The sequence below is a fragment of the Mobula hypostoma genome, chromosome 11 (genome assembly GCF_963921235.1).
Source record: "Mobula hypostoma chromosome 11, sMobHyp1.1, whole genome shotgun sequence".
NCBI classification, from domain to species: Eukaryota; Metazoa; Chordata; class Chondrichthyes; order Myliobatiformes; family Myliobatidae; genus Mobula; species Mobula hypostoma.
The window spans coordinates 95,270,606-95,288,281 of record NC_086107.1 but is presented as its reverse complement, the minus strand read 5'-3'; the positions used below and the strand labels follow the sequence as shown (position 1 = coordinate 95,288,281).

At 46.9% G+C, this 17,676-nt stretch overlaps 1 protein-coding gene across 1 annotated transcript; it reads left to right on the top strand.

Annotated features, from left to right (window-relative positions):
- Nucleotides 1-80: 80 nt before the first annotated feature.
- mmgt1 (membrane magnesium transporter 1) lies at nt 81-16,603 on the top strand. The gene is made up of 5 exons (XM_063062571.1): nt 81-118; nt 976-1,072; nt 1,559-1,611; nt 11,834-11,937; nt 12,387-16,603. The coding sequence occupies exons 2-5, from the start codon at nt 994-996 to the stop codon at nt 12,538-12,540; spliced, it is 390 nt and encodes a 129-aa protein (XP_062918641.1). The 5' UTR covers nt 81-118; nt 976-993; the 3' UTR covers nt 12,541-16,603.
- The last annotated feature ends 1,073 nt before the right edge of the window (nt 16,604-17,676 follow it).

Here is a 17,676-nt window from a genome sequence, read left to right as displayed (position 1 = left end):
CAAGCATCGCTGGCAGTGGTGACGACACTGAGATGTCGGACTACATCTCCCGGCATTTACGGTCCTGGGCCGCCCGCGCGAGAGGTGGCCATCTTGGAATCCAGCTGAAGGAGCTGCGGTGAGTGACGAGGGGAAAGAGGGAGGTTGGGGTCGGGAATTGGGAAAGGAGAGGAACTGGGATGGGTGAGCGGGTGTCATAAGGCCTAAGGTAGGCTGAGAAGTACAGGGAGAGGTGAGAGGAGACGTGGAGAGGGGCTGTTGTATCGGGGGAGTGAGGAAAGGGATTGGGTTTAGGGATGAGAGGTGTCTGTTCCTAAGGGTGGAGAGAGGGAAGTGAGGGTAGGTCAAGCCAGTGGGTGGGGAGAGGAAGGCAGTAAAGATCGGGGATGGGAGAACAGATGGATAGGATAAAGTGGCATGTTCCTGTTGGAGGAACGAGGGGAATGCAGAGGTGGACATAGAGGGAGGTGGAGGTAGTGGGTGGGGAGAAGGAGGGCAGGGAGTAAAGTTCGGGAGTGGGAGAACAGGTGGACAGGATGAGTGTGAGATTCTTGATGGAGGAGGGAGGGAAATGCAGAGATGGACATAATGGTTGGGAATTTTCCAGTGGTGGTGGAGGAGGATGGAAGGAGAAGAGCGTATAGATGGACGGGATGGAGGGTGGGACTTTCGCAGGGACGAAGTGAGGGAAGGTGGAGGAGGGAGCATGCAGATAGACAAGATTGGCTTTGGCTGTACAACTTCCTGGTCCAGGGAGGAAGTGTGAGGATGGAGGGATGAGAACTTAGAAGTGGACAGGACAGAGGGTGGGACTTTACTTGCTGAGTGGGCAGACAAAGAGAAGGAGGAAGAAGGGATGGGAGTTTACAATTGAACAAGATGGATGGAAGGGTTTTCCTGGTGAGAGCAGGGTCGGATGCTCTCTAATGGGATGGGTTGTGACCTGTTGCCCTCTCTTATCCTGCACCCCTGAAGCGCCCCTGTTGGGAGAAAATGGCGTCAGCAGTATGGAAGGGACTGGTGGGGATGGGGCTGTTCGCCCTGGCACACGCCGCCTTCTCCGCGGCTCAGCGTGAGTATGGGATGGGGGAGTTGAGGGGAGGATGTGGGGGGGGTGATGGTGTGGGAAGGGGGGTGGTTTGGACAGGAACAGTGTGGAGGGAGTGGCAGGAGAGTTTGTGCCCCAGGGGAGGGTGAGGGAGGGTCCAGGGTGGGGAGAGGAGTGGTGGGGGAGAGGAAGAGATTTTGCAGAGTGGTTGTGGAGTGAAATGAGGATGCCCAGGTTGCAGTTTCAGGGAGTAGAGGTGGGTTTGAGGGGTGTATGAAAATGAGGTACTGGTGGGGATGAGCAGGAGGATGGGATCTTGGAACATGAAGAGAGAGGTGCCCTGAGGGAGGGGAAATGGGGGGGGGGTGAATGAGTAGGGCCCTCTTACTCCCTGATATTTCTCATGTTTCTTATCCCCTCCCCAAGGACCCCACTCATCCCTCAGCCAAACCACTTCCCTGTGTTGTTATCCTTGACAAGACTAACTCAGTCCCTCACTTCCCTTCCCAGATCGTTCGTACATGAGGTTGACTGAGAAGGAGAATGAGACGCTGCCTGTAGATGTGAGTACTGGGGAGGGGGGGGGAGGGAGGAGGTAGTGATGTGGTGTCTCAGTCCAGAGAGAGGGTGCACTCCGCCTCAAACAACACGAGCACGTCTCTCCCAACCATTGGTAGTACCTACAGGAGGCGTTGCCTTAAGAAGGCACCATCCATCATCAAAGATCCCCACCGTCTGGCCCATACCACCTTTTCACATCTCCCATCGGGCAGGAGGTACAGAAGCCTGAAGTCCCACACTACCAGGTTCAGGAACAGTGACTTCCCTTCAACCATCAGATTCTTGAACCGATCTGCACAACCTTCATCACCTCTTGCAGGACCACAAACTTGTTTCTTATTGTGTCTTTGTTTCTACACTAATGTCCCACTCTGCACAGTCTCTTTCCCTCCTTGCCTTGTAAAATGCAAGTACGGTTAACATTCAATAATTCAGGTGCTGTCTGTGTCTTTGGTTTGGACTTCAAGGGTAAGATGGCACTACTGAAGTTGTGCGACAGTTCATTGGTAGTTCAGATGGCAAGAAATAACAACTAAAACCATTACTAATAACACCTTTTCTGAAGTAAATTGTGGTAAACTATCAGCACAAACCATGGAGAAGCAAGTGGAGGCGAAGGCTGGTTCGTAGAATGAGCCGTGCTGGTGCATTGCAAAGCTGAAGCGGACAGAGTTGGTATTGCGGTCGGAGATGGAGTTGGAGTGAGTGATTTGGAGAGGAGTCGATATGGAAGAGTTTTGATGCCTGTCCACCTAACCTGAGTGCGAGGTTGAATCACCCCAAGTGCAGAGCTGATATGGTAAGATCGGGACCTCGCCCTTAACAGTGTATTGTCTGCTTGCACTTGTCCTACTGAGGTGTAACACCTTACACTTACCTGCGTTAAACTGCATCTGCCACTTCTCTACCCATATCTGCTACCAATGTATTGAGCTGTATTCTTTGCCAGTCTTTTACACAGGCTACAATCTTTGTATCGTGATACCAGTCTTGGTATCATCCACAGACTGACTTACCCACCCATCTTAAGTTGCAGGAAGAAATTGCAGCACAGCTGGCCAAAGTTAAAGTGTGAACAGCTTCCAGTGAGGTGGATAAGACACGGAAAAAACCCAACACAATGGCAGTGCTGATTCATTTGTTCCACAAGTATCTGTGAAACATGAGTTAGCACCCCAAGTGGTTGTTCAGGGTGTTCACTCTCAGCCTGCACGATGGAAGCACTCTGAACCGATGTCTTATTCTACTGCTCAATGTGCTCACGGGGGTGTTAACTTACCGCATGGAAACACTCGTGTTTTGGATGATAGAGGTCTGAATAGTACTGTGGAGGCTATAAGGACGCAAAAATTAAATGCGTTGTATCTCTGCCTAAAGAAGATTCGAATCTTCGATGACGATCCATTGCAATATCATGCATTCATGAAGGCTTTTAAGAATAGTGTTGAAGGCGAGACTGATAACTATGGTGACCACTTCTATTTCCTTGAACAGTAGATTGGAGGTCACCCCAGAGGGCTTGTCAGAAGTTGCCAGCATGTTGACCCTAAGGAAGGAGATCTAAAGGTGAAGGCTTTACTACAGGAACATTTTGGTAATAAACAGGAAATTGCATTAGGCTACATGCAAAAGGCGCTTTCTTGGCCACCTATCAAATCTGAAGACGTGAAAGTTCTTCAAGGCTACAGTCTCTTTCTTAATGGCTGTTGTAATGCCGTGGGAGAAATATAGTACGTGCAAGAACTGGACATGCCTGCCAATAGGGATCTATAGAGAAGAGTGGTCTGTAAACTGCAAGCTAAGCACAACCGTGAAGCTACTTTCGCCAACATCGTTGATTTTAAAGAGAAACAAATAAACGTGACTACATACCTGATGTTTGGGAATATACAGGGTGGTACATCACCTGTAATAAGTAAAGGTGTGAACAAAACTAAGTGACAATTGCCTTCTAAGACCAAAGGAAGCAGCCTTGCCAGTACTATGGCCACTGAGAAGTAAAGCTAAAACTGAACTTGGAACTAATGGAAGGGAAATGTTCTCGTCATCCAAAGGGATTTGTCTGTCCTGTGAGGGTGAATACACTTTGTGCCCTCAGTTGGAGAAAAGGCTCCTGGTGAGAAGATTGCCTTCCTAAAGGAAAATGGTGTCTGTTTTGGCTGTTTGTGTCCGGGGCACCTCGGCAAGGATTCCAAGAAGCGTCTTTCATGCAAGGTATGCAGTGGCAGGTATCCCAGCATACTTCATATTCGTTCTGATGAAAAGGGTGCAGATTTGAAACAAACTGTGAAAGAGTCAGACACAGCAGTGAGTAATGCTCTGGTGTCTAATGTCCTTATGGGTGCTGGCGATCACAGTTGTAAACTTCCCATAATTCCTGTACAGGTGAAGTCTAAGAAGGTAACAAGTCAGTGGTTACTTGAGGAAGTACAGTGGTGTTTTTCACGGAGAGCCCAATGTACAAGCTCAACCTAAGAGGAAAAAGGGCACGCATTCTCCTGTGCACCATAGATCAAGAGACGATCGTGAGTAGCTACAGTACATCGCTTCAAGATTGGAAGTAGCTGGCTTGGATAGTGAAAACTATTATGCACTGCTTAACATTTATATGTAGGAAAGTAGGCCTGTCCTGAAAGGGAATATTCCTCATTAATGGAATCTCCAGGAATGGTCTCGCCTGAAACGTGTCCATTTGCTAGAGATTGATTCATAAATTGAGCTGCTGATAGGGACAGATGTGCCTGGAGCATAGGAGCCATTTCAAGTGGTTCATAGCGTTAACGGTGGACCCTATGCAATCAGGACAATGCTGGGTTGGACTGTGAATGGACCACTGAAAAGTGACCATGGTGGAAGAGACCCGTGCTCAGTCTGGACTGATGGTGAATAGGAACTCAGTACTGAACTTGAATTAGCTTTGGTAGCAGCAGTTCAAGGCAGACTTCCCTGAATTCAGTAAGGTTGAACGACCTGGTTTGTCAAGAGAAGACCACATTCATCGGGTTGGTTGCAAATTCTGCAAAATTCGTAAATGTTAACATGCCTAATAATAGGAAGATTGCTAAACAGTGTGTTCTAAATTTGAGAAGGGTCAGAATAGTACTGGATGTGGAATGGTGCTTTCAGTCTGATACTTTCAAGTTTAAGGATCACAATCCAAGGTAGATCACTTACCAGAAGGGGAATCCGCCCCATCGTTCCTCCTATAATCCCTTAGGAATCTTGAGTCCAGTGGTGTTATCTACTAAGAAGATCCCACAAGATCTATGAAGAAAGAGCTTGGCTAGGATGATGCTATACCAACATCAGCTGCTCACGAGTGAAAAAACCTGGTTGGGAGAACTGTGACAAATGGAAGACTTTAAGGTTTTAGATATTTGAAATCGTTGGATTTTTGGAGAAGTTACTGCTGCAAGCAAAGGTGGCTAAGGAGCAGTGACCTACGTGTTGTTGTGCAGCGCGTGTTCGCAGGTGCACGGTGCTTTTATCATGGGGAAATGTAGGATGGCTCCATTGAAGTCAGTTTTCATCCCTCGTATGGAGCTCACTCTGCTATGGTGGCAAGCAGTATGGACACATTGCGGAGAAAGGAGTTGCACATGCAGCTTCAGGGCTCAGTTTTTTGAACTGATAGTACTTCTGTGCTGAAGTATATCAAGAATGCAACTTCCAGGTTCTGAGCCCTCATTGCTAACAGGGTTTCAGAAATTCTCAAGCTTTCACAAACATTTAATGGAGGTATGGTCTCCAGAGAGTTGAAGGTGAAGGCTTTTCTGAAGAAAAAGACTTGGGCGTCAGGACCTCAGTATCTTCTTCAGCCTGAAAATTAATGGCCTGTGAATCCTGATTGTTCTGGAGAACTTCTGTTAGATAATTCAGAAGTCAAGTGGATTGCTACAATGAATGTCATGCAGATTGAACTTGAGATAGATGTGGTAACATACATAATCCATCATTTCTCGTCTTGGACCTGTTTGAGGAAGACAGTAGCCTGGATTCTTAGATTTAAGAGCCTGCACTTGTTTCTTAGTTGGAAGAGGAAGCAATTGAATAACGTTGTTGCTCAGTCTGGCTTGAATGAAGAACAACAAGGCTATTCTTTGGGGAGTGAGACTGAGAAGGCAAAGGGTCAGATTGGCTGAGATTGTTTCTCAGCGGAGGAGCTCAGAAAGGTTGAAATGGAGATCATTGGCTTTTTGCTCAAGGAAGGCATTTGCAGAAGAATTCTCGAGCTTGCATAGGGGAAGAAAGTGAATAGGAACAATCATATTTTCAAGCTCAATCCAATACTTGAAGATGGTGTCTTGAGAGTTGGTGGACGGTTTAGTGGGGCAGCCATGCTTGAAGGGACTAAACATCTTGTTATATTGGCAAAAGATCTTCATATCTCAGACCTCATTCTGAGGCATGTACATCAAGAGCTGGAACATAGTGGCCTCAACCACATGTTATCCAGGTTGTGCCAAAAATACCAGATCCCCAGTGCTAGTACAGTAATAAGAAGAATACTGACTAAGTATGTTGTGTGTCGACAGTTGCACACAACTCCTGGATGCCAGCAGGTCTACCTCTGGGCAGGTTCTCGCAAGATGAACCTCCGTTTACACATGGACTTCTTTGGACATTTTGAGGTGAAGAGCAGGAGTGCAGTGAAGAGATATGGGGTCATGTTTTCCTGTCTAGCTATACCAGCTGTTCACATTAAAGCGGCATCTTGTTTAGACACAAATTTCTTTGTTAATGCACTTCCTTGTTTTATAGCAAACTGAGGACAGGTTTGTGAACTGCGCTCTGATAATGTGGTGAAATTTGGAGCTGAACGTGAGTTCAAAGAAGCCATTGAGAAGTGGAATCATTCACAGAAGATCACTGATGTCCATCAGAAAGAAATAAAGTGGATTTTTAACCCCCGCCCCCCCCCCCCGGGGGCTGGTTCACATCATGGAGGAACATAGGAGAGATTGATCAGGTGTGTAAGCAATGTTCTCATTTCTACCATGAAGGTACAGAATCTTGACGAATAGCTTTCCACACTCCTATGCAAAGCAGAAGCTATTATCGAGGATTGTCCAATTACTAAGGCATCCTCCAATTCCAATGATTTGGAAGCATTAACAACGAACCATCTTTTGCTTCTGCCGCCCTCACCATCCTTACCAGCAGGAGGGTTCCAAAAGAAAGACGTTTATGCATGTCATAGATGGAAACAAGTCTAATACACGTCAAACTTGTTTTCGAAACAGTGGGTCAAGGAGTATTTACCACAGCTACAGGAATGTCAGAAATGATAGGGTATAAGATGCAATTTCCTCCCAGGAGATATTGTGCTTGTAGTTGATGACACAATGCCTCTAAACTCATGGATCATGGGAAGAGTCATTCAAGTCTTTCCAAAGAGAAGACTATTTGTGCGACAGGTACACATCAACACCAAGATCTGTCTTCTACAGAAGAGGTTTGAGGAGCTACAGCTCTAGAAACTTCAAGATTTTGACTTGACAGAGAATGGTGGTAAAGATCACTTTGTACTGGGCTAAGTGTTGGTAACCTCTGGCCTACGTGACTATTGCTTGACTTGTCTGAAAGAAGGAGGGGTATTTGTGTGAATGTTAAGATCTCATGTCTTCTATTTTTTAGTAGTATGTAGTTGTAATTATAGTGTAATAATTAAGGGCTGACATGAAGGAACCATGTGTTTTCTGTCTATTGTATTTTGTGTTGCACGTTTATTATGGGTAATTTGTCATGTGGGTTGGGGCGTGGTAGAAGTGAAGAGTGTAGTTACGTATTCATGCTCTGGAGAAAATATTGCAATGTGTACAAATTCATCTGAGAGATGCAGCTGGTAGATATAAAGTAGTCTTTTATTCAACAAAATGAGACGCAGCAGACATATTGAGAATCTTTCAGAGGAAGAGCCTACTCAACCTAATGTTACGTGACGTTTATATGCTAAATGTCAAAGGACAGTTCTATATTTACAACGTATCTACAGTGCTTCCTTTGAATTACGTGTAACTTTCGCACCTTCTTCGCATCCACACTCTAGACACTCAAAATGAATGTTAATCAACATTGTCTAGTTTTTCAAATTAATCACTGTTCACAGCTCTAGGAACCTATTGTTCAGAGCTGCATTTTAAAGTTAATCTGTAGTCTGTGTTCAGGTCTAAAGATTGGTTGCTGAAGTTAATATTTTGCTATCCATCCTAATTCCAGAATATGCCCTAACAGTCCCTCCTCTTGCTTTTCCTGGTTAAAATAAACTGGTACCAGGAAAGGCCAACCTTAAAGAGGATCTGCTCAAATAGAGCAGCAGAAATGCCCTGCTTTAGAACCTCTCCCAATTACTCTATGTGCAACTACACCTACACTATCATCCCTACTGGCTACCTACAAGATGTTCCAGAGATTTGACCAACAGTCTTTAAAAATGCAGCTTTGTCATTTGTAAGGCTGTTGCCTCCTTCCCTGCTGGCCAATTGCAGTTTAATCATATTCTTTATCTTCACCCTTCCGTGGTCCTATCCATCTGGGAGCAAACCCTGCCTTTTCAGATAGCACTCTCACTATGACTTGGTCACCTGGCTGTGGGAGGACTATCTCCTTTCACTCCAGCTCTCTGATTGGCAATGTGCTGCTGCTTTCAGCACTTTACAAAGGCCCTTCATATCTTCATGTAATCTTACTAAATTGACAGTTGTAGTTTCTTCTTGTTCTTCCACTGCCCTCCTCGCACTGATGTCTGCCAACTCATTCCCTTTCTGTTCCTTACTATCCCCTTTCTGGTGAGCCTTTACTTTAATCATTGCTAGCTGCACTACTTCGAACAGCTCCTGGCTGTGTTTGTCCCCTCCCCTTGGGGCCTCCTGATGTGATTCCCACACATTGCTCTGTCTCTCCTCCCTGCTTGGGGCTGCTGTCTCTCATGTTAGCTGGTTTGTGAGTCACACATGTTCACTGTCCTTCTATTGTTCATGTTATTTCTCCTTCTCTTGAGTCTATGATAGCACTTCCCTTACTCATTGTGCCTATCCCCAGTCTAGTACCTTCATTGTTTGGGCACACCCAGAAATCTACAGGAAACCGCACTCTCTTAGTCTCAGGTATCTGGGGCTGACTTCTGTCCACCCTCATTGTTTCACCTCTTACACTGGTAATGTAAATCTCCTCTCCAGTCATGGGTAAGGGTAGATCAATTATCAATGATGATGATCCCTTGTCCAATGACATTTCACATTGCCAGCCCCCTAATAAACCTCTTGTGTACTTACATGGATGGCCACCACAAGCAATAGAGGCAGTTGTCAGCCATTTGTCTGACCTCAGCAGCCAAATCAGAGAGGGCACTGCTGTGGATTCTGCGTGCTTTGGTGAGTGATTTTCACACTTTCCTTGTTTCTCAGAGCACTGCCTCCTACCATGGCCTGAGAAGCTATGGCTGCAACAAGTCATCTCCTTTACTGTCCCACATCTATTCTAGGCGTTCCTTGCTACGTGCCTCAGCTGCTGGCACATAAAACAAGTTCTCTGTGATATCATGGCAGCTACATTCACTACAGCCCCTTTATGACTCCTCTTCCCCCTCCTCTGGTCTGTCTCACCGGCCCATGACAGTATCGCACAGTAGGTCGATCCCACTGCTATCCCCAAATCTAAAACTTCCTGGTGGGCTGAGCTCAGGCTTTCATTCAACATTTCAGGAAGACTAAGTCGTCTGTCCCTGGATTATCCATCCCTAAATATTTCTCATACGCTTAGTATTTACATTCTGCATAATCCGTGGCTGGCTCATCAGCCCTGTGAACCACTGACAATATCGTTCCCCAGTTACTGTCACCTCCCCCAGTCGCTGCCTCACTTCCCTTCAAGGAAGTGATATATCTTCATTGCTGGCATTCTCAGTAGTTGCCATATAACATCCTGCACTCCCTGGGCTATTCTGTCCCACATATTCCTCGAGTATTTTGCTTTTAACACCACGCGTACATCTTTGGGGTGCATCTGGTGAACTTCAACCATTTCCTCGAGCTTGCTCCAGAATTCACAATTCCCACATGTGATTTTTAAGTGAGGGCAACCCTGACAAAATGCTCTGCTGCTGCTTGGGGTGAAGGGCTTATGGATGGTCATAATCAAGGTCAAGGGCTGGCTCAGGTCATCAGGGTTCTCAACCTGATGTTGCCTGACCTCAACAGGTGCCATCCCAACCCTCTCCCTGAAATATCTCCATACTAATTCCCACACTACGCAAAATATAAATGACAGATACACATATGTACTCTGCAATCTGCCACGTGTGCTTCTGAATTCATAATACCTGTTGTATCCCTTTGTACTTAAAACTTTTACACCAAGGTTAACTTACAAACGTTGTTAAAACACGCACACACTCACAAATGTGTCTGCCACAATACAGTTACCGGAACAAGTATACACTCTCCAACTCTGGCATCCTAACCGTCAGTAACCACCCTTCACAACTGGTGGCCCTATCTCACCAAATTAACACAAATGTTTATGTAACATAAACACATGCACACACATACGCCGCTCTACTTTTAGATTAGATTAGATTAAGGACACGCAGTCCTCTTTTATTATCATTTAGTAATGCATGCATTAAGAAATGATACAATATTCCTCCAGTGTGATATCACAGAAACACAGGACAGATCAAGATTGAAAAACTAACAAAAACCATATAGTTATAACATACAGTTACAACAGTGCAACAATACCATAACTTGATGAAGAACAGGCCATGGCACAGTAAAAAAAAAGTTCAAAGTCTCTCGAAAGTCCCACACCTCACGCAGACGGGTGAAGGAAGAAAACTCTCCCTGCCATGCCCGACCACAGTCCGACTCTGAGCTGAGTCGTCTGAAAACTTCGAGCCCTGATCAGCCCTCCGACACCAAGTACCGAGCACCATCTCTGCCGAACGCTTCGACCTCAGCCTCGGTCACCAGCAGCAGGCAAAGCTGGGGATTTTGGGGCCTTCCCTCCGGATATTCTCGATCACACAGTAGCAGCGGCAGCGAACCGGGCATTTCAGAAGTTTCTCCAGATGTTCCTCTGCTTCTCAGCGTCTGTCTCCATCAAATCAGAATTGTGCACAGCGTCCTACTTACAAATACTGATATCATTTCACCGGAGAGCTGTGCACGCTGCCATCTTCTCCTCCCGCCTTTTAGAACTACCAGTTCAGCCCTCTTCGTGAGCCTGTAGCCACCGACCCAAACAGGTCTGAGTATGAGTGCTAATTTTTAAAAATACTCACCCACTTTGACTGCTGAGATCGTTGGCCATGTGCTGAGTCACAAAGGCATCCCTGACAAGGCCCCAAATGTTCTCGCGTGAACAAAGTCACTGGAGAGATGCAGCTGGGAGATGTAAAGTAGTTTTGTATTTGATAAAATGAGACATAGGCATTGTATTGAGCACTTTTGGAGAAAGAGGCCTGTTCAACCCAACATTACATGACACGTTATATGCTAAAGTCAAAGGATAGTTCTATATTTACAACGTATCTACAATGCTTCCTTTGAATTACATACAACTTTCACCTCCTTCTTTGCATCCACACTTCAGGCGCTCAAAATTAATTAATGTCTGGTCTTTCACTGCGGAACCTATTGTCCAGGGCAGCATTTTAAATTTAATGTACAGTCCATGTTCAGATCTAAAGATTGGTTGCTGAAGTTAAAATTTTCCTGTACAGCCCAAGTCCAGAATATGCCCTAACAAAGAGTATATTTACTATGTCTTTAGTTTAGGTTTGGTCCAGTTGGGAGTTAGAGGCAGCTGGGTATGATCTTGTTGACTGATTTGTTTATCATTTAAATATGTTTAAGAACGCTTGGCTTAAGTATGTTTGAATACACTTAGACTGCGTATTTCATTATATTGTTTCATTAGTTTAGTTACAAGATCATTCGTTTCTGCTAATTTCTCAATAAAGGATCGATAAAGGTTTGAACATTTTCATCTACTTAGAACTTAATGTTATTTGTGGTGAATGCGTCATGCATGTGTCAACCCCACCCCCCACCTCGTCCTTACTCTCTGAGCGGTTTTGCTTTGTTTTGCAACCAGTCAGAATGCTCGTCACAGTACATCTGTAGAAATTTGCAAGAGTCTCTGAGGATGTATCTATTCAATCCATGGGTAGAAGTGAAGTGATAAACTACAGCTGAACTCCTCTCCTTTCTCCCTGTACAGATTGTCCTTCAAACACTGCTGGCATTTCTGGTGACCTGCTATGGGATAGTTCACATAGCCGGGGAGTTCAAAGACATGGATGCAACTTCTGAGCTGAAAAACAAGTAAGTGTATGCAGCTTTCTATGCTGCTCTTTCCAACCGTATATGACGGGACGATATTGAGGGAGCTTCAGTCTGTGTCTGACCCCTGGAGTGTATGGTGGGATGGTGTTGAGGGTATTTCATTCTGTGTCTGGGATGATGAGGAGTGGGGTGGGGTTTAGTTGAGGGGAGGTGTGAGTGGAGTTGAAATGAGGCACAGCCTGTTTGGGACAGGCAGTCTCATCAATGCTGGGTAACCTGTGTAATTCTCTTTTTTTTTTCTCTCTCTCTCCGTTCCCTACCTCCTTTCTTCCCCACTACTCTTCCTCTTCCCTGTTCCTGCTTCCTCTCCCCTCTGCTCCCTACCCCTGATCTATCCTCTTTCCTTCTCATCCTCCTCCTCGCTCCCCCTTCCCACCCACCCCTCGCCCCTCTCTGTCCTCTCTCTTCTTCCCTCCCCCTCGACCCAGGACATTTGAGACCCTGAGGAACCACCCCTCCTTCTACCTTTTCAACCATCGGGGCCGGGTATTGTTCCGCCCTCCTGAGGGAGACTCCAACTCACCCTCCTCTGCTCTCCTGTCCACTCTGAAGCTGCGGAGACTGCATCCCAGCCTTCATTAGACCCGGCACCCTCCCCTCTTCCCCCTCCTCCAACCCATGGAACTCAGTCAGCTCAGAACCCCTCCGTCCAACTTCTCTCCCATCCGCACCCAGGCACAATCTAGTTCTCCTGCCCCCACCCCCTTTACGCTGGGGATGGAGACAGAGGCCCCATCCCATACTGGGGTAGGCAAGAATGGCTGCAGATTGAGCCTGGGACTTGCTTAGTGCCCAGAGGTGGAGCAGGAGAGGAATGCTGGGGTCTGCCCATGGCTTGGTCCCATCAGGCCTTTCTATCCCCCTCACCGATATGAGACTTGGGGCCCAGAGAGGAGAATCGGGGCCCAGGCTCCATCTGTGGCTTAGTCACAGCTTGGCTCTTGCCCCCGATGTTGGACTCAGGCTCTGATTCCATCCTTGTCCCACCCTGAACCCATTTTTCCTCCACCACCACGTGCCTGGAGGTGGGGGAAGCAAGCCCCAGGCTCCATCTGTGGCCTATTGTCATCCTGGGCTTCCCTGATCTGGAACAGACGCCTGGAGGGAGGGCCCAGATTTCGTCCATTGCCTCGTACCCTTCTGTCTCCCCTCCCTTGGGAACAGAGATCTGAAGATAGAGTGGGAGAGCAGTTCCTTGGCTTGGTTCCCGGGTGTAGCTCCTGCCCCAGCTTGGTGCCCCATCTCTCCCCTCTGACATGGGTCCACGGCCCAGAGAGAGAGAATAGAGAAGGAATCCCTGGGCTCTGGTCCTGGACTTGGTCCCACCTGCAGCCTCTTCACATCCCCTCCAACTTCCACCCCTCTGCTAATGAGCCTGGAGGTTTCAGAGAAGTGGCTAGTCTTCCTACAGGGGCTCCTTCCTGCTGCTGAATCATCGCACCACCCAAGATCTTGACCACCACTTCTCCCCCCCCTCCCCAACACAACTCAGTTTGACTCTTGATAGCCCCCCCATCTCTGTCCAACCCTGCTCTCTACCCCCTCCTTGCTTGCTCCCAACACCCTATTTCCCCCCTTTCTGCAAATCCTAACCTCCCCTGCCCTCCACCCTGTCTCTTCCACCACCATCTTGGAAATTCTGTTTTTGCACCCCCCCCCCAGCTCTGTGTGACCCTGCCCTCACCCCTCCGCTCTCCAAAATCCTAATCACTCTGGTTCTATCCCCCCCCCCACTTACCTTACCACTTCCCTTCTATCACAACACCCTCAGCTCTGTCCAACCCTTCCTCCCCCTACCAGGTCAGAAACCTCTGAAGATTGCTGCGTAATTTGTTAAATTATTAGGAGAGGGCGAGTGGGGGGGGGGTCAGTGGGCTGAGACTGGGGTTGAACAGTGTTTCCTGCTGTAATAAATCCTGTCAGCTGCTTTCAACGCGGGGTTCGTGGTTTCTCGCCCCAAGGCTTCCAGATATCCCTTCCCCACTTTTATCAGGCACCCCACTTTGCCCATCCATCCCCGCTCCCTTCCAATGACTCAGGGCATCATTGGGGAAGGAAACCTTTCCTCCCTCACCATTGCTGTCTGATTCTCCACTGTTGATTCGAGGATCCCCTCTCCCCCGTTTCCAAGGCACGTTACCGATGTGTAGTGTCAGAGGATTTCCTACACCCTCCCCCCAGCCCCCAAACTTTCCTAAGGGTCTCCCTCACTGCTCCCAGTCTCCAAGGATCCATTGAATGCACCCAATCACATATACAACCCCACCTCCACCATCCAAACCTAGTCTCCCCAGATCCTAGTCTGTAAAGAAGTTCCCCCACAGTTTCCCCTTAAATATTTAATTTTGCACCCAGAACCTCTGACCTCTATTTCTATTCTCACCTAACCTCAATTAGCCTGCTTGAACTTGTTTATACACCTCATCATTTGTATACCTCTGTCAAATCTCTCCTCATTCTCCTACACTCCAGGGAAAAGACCTTTTCAATCTTTCCCTATAACTCAGGTCTTCAAGTCCTGGTAACATTCTTGTAAGTTTTCTCTGTGCTCTTTCAGTCCTATTGATATTGTTTCTGTAGGTAGGTGACCAGAGCTGTAGACAATACCCCATTTTTGGCCTCACAAGTATCTTATACAACTTTGATATTCGAACTCCTGTACTCAATGCTTTGATTTAAGTGCTAAAAACTTACTTTATGACCCCATCTACCTGTATGGAAATTTGAAGGAATTCTGGATATGTTTTCCCAGATTCCTCTGTCATCCACAAATTTGCTGAACCAGTTTACACTTTACCATCCTATGACATACAGCAGTGGACCCAGCATCAATCCCTATGGCACACCATTAGTCACAGGCCTCCAATCAGAGTGGCAGTCCTCCACCACCAGTCTTTGGTGTCGCCCACTAAGCCAATTTTGAATCCAGTTTACTATTACATCCTGAATGCTAAGCACCTAATCTTCTTGACCAACTTCCCATGCGGGACCTTGGTCAAAGGTCTTGCTAAGGTCCATCAAGATGACATCCACTGCTTTTCCTTCAGCAACTTTCCTGGTAATTTCCTGGAAATACTCCATGAGATTGGTTAGACACAACCGACCATGCACAAAGTCATGTTGACTATTCTGAATCAGGCTCTGCGTATCCAAATACTTATGGTCCCTTAGAATACCTTCCAGTAACTTACATGCTGCGACATCAGGCTCACCAGCCTATAATTTCCCATCTTATCCTTAGAGCCTTTCTAAAACAATAGAACATTAGCTATCCTCCAATCCTCCTGCACCTCACTCATGGCTAAATATCTCTGCTAGGGTCCCTGCAATTTCGGCAGTAGCCTCCCACAATGTCTAAGGGATTTAACCACCCTAATTTGCCTCAAGACGGCAAATACCTCCTCCTCTATAATCTGTATACGTCCATGACGCACTACTGATTTGCCTCAGTCTCCCCAAATCTCGCCACGTTCCCAGTGACAATTCCCACCTGGTTTTCCTGAATCCCTCCACATTCCCACTGAAAATTCCCATCCACTCTCCCCAAATCTTGCCATGTTGCTGGTGAAACTACCACTCCCATACGTCCATTGATCAGTCTCTAACTTGTCTAAGACTTGTGGGATAGTATGGTTGATCGGGTTGAATGGCCTCCTCCACAGAGACTGTCCCATGCTGGTGGCCCCCACCTCTGCCGGTTGGACAGCAGGTATCAGACAGCCTGAATGGCCACATTCTGCAGCATACCAGGTCTCAGACCCACACTCAGTCCTGTGTCCTGAACTACCCTGACTGGGACATACATCACCCCCTGCCCCTTCATGGGGACTGGGCCTGAATCTTGTAACTCACTCCTATGACAGTGCCATGGTAGTCCCAACACCAGAAGGGACAACAGAATTCAAAGAGATGGACTCACTCCCACCTTCTCGAGAGGAGGCGATCGGGGATAAATGCTGGCAAATTGCCCACCTTCTCAAGGGTTTGATGAAGGATGAGCAATAAATGCTGGCAAGCTCCCCGAGGGGTGATTAGGGGTGGGAAACAAATGTTGCAAGCTGCCCACCTTCTGCAGGGGATGATCTGGGACAGGTGGTCAGTGCTGACCTGGGATATCCGGAAGATGACATGGAGTGTTCCCGATGGACCCGCCCCAGTTACTGTGACACACCTGCACTGACTACAATCAGACAGAGGGACTGTCACCCATCGAGAAGTAGCTGAGTGACGAAGTGGGCTGCACCCAAATGCAGTATGCCGCATGGAAAACTCATCTCACAATTAGCAGTGGATCCTCACCGTGACTTCACACAAAAACTCTGGAAGAGGAGCCTTTCTCCCCACACCCTCTGACCCCCGGGACTGGGTGATGGGATGGTGTGGCAGGAACTTTACCCTGTGTCTGACCTTGGGCATGTCTGATGGGACAGTGCAGAGGGAGCTTCACACTGTGTCTGACCCTGGGAATGGTTCACGAGACGCTGCAGATGGAGCTTCACGCTGTGTCGGACCCCAGGAACATGTACAGAGGGAGCCTCACACTGTGTTTGATCCTGGAAGTATGTGATGGGATGGGGTGGAGGCAGCTTCACTTTAATTTAAGTGACTATTAAAATTAACACTGATTGAAAAATTTGTGTCTATAAAGAATCTTTCATTGACATTCCTTCCTGTCTTTACCTCAAAGTCCTGAATACCCAGTGGGACTGAGGAAATTACATTCCCAAACGGCTTATCTAGTTTTGTGTGACTGGTGCCCAGGGTAATTTTACACCAGGGGTGAGGAGATAGTTTCACAAGACAGCCAGCACAGTCTGAGATTTTCCTCATCCCACTCCATTCCTTTTAACTTCCCGTAGTACCACAATGATCCTCCTCTGCCCCAGTCTCTGCTGTATAAAAATCCGCTGACCCTTTGGAGCCATGCAGGGACTGACTGTCTGAATGTTGTACCCTCATCAAAATCACAGTCAAGGTTGATATTGTCACACGCGGGTACAATGAAAAACCAGCTTGCAGCAGCATCACAGGCACCTCGCATCGGATACACAGAATTCACAAGAAAAGCATCAAGAACCCCATCTTCTTTATAAACAAAGGAGCAGAATTAGACCATTTGGTTCAACAAGTCTACTTTGCCATTTCATCATGGCTGATTTATTATCCCCCTCAACCCCATTCTCCTGCTTTCTTCCTGTAACCGTTCATGCCCTTACTAATCTAGCAACTATCAACCTCTGCTTTAAATATACCCAAAGATTTGCCCTCCACAACCTCCTGTGGCAATGAATTCCACATATTCACCACCCTCTGGCTGAAGATCTCTGTTCTAAAGAAATGTCTGAGGCTCTGCCTTCTGGTCCTAGATTCGCTCACTATTGGAAAAATCCTCCTCACATCAACTCTATCTAGACCTTTCAATATTCAATAGATTTCAATGAGATCTCCCCTCATTCTTCTAAACTCTAGTGAGTACAGGTCCAGAGCTATCAAATGCTCCTCATAAATCAATCGTTTTATTTCTGGGATCATTCTTGTAAACCTCTGGACCATCTTCAATGCCAGCCCATCCTTTCTTAGATATGTGATCATTGAATACTAACAAATTTCTACAGATGTAGTTCTGGAAGTATCCTCACTGGTTGGCTCATGGTCTGATATGGCAACTCAAATGCACAGGAGCTTAAAAAGCTTCAGATTGCAGTGGACTCATCCCAA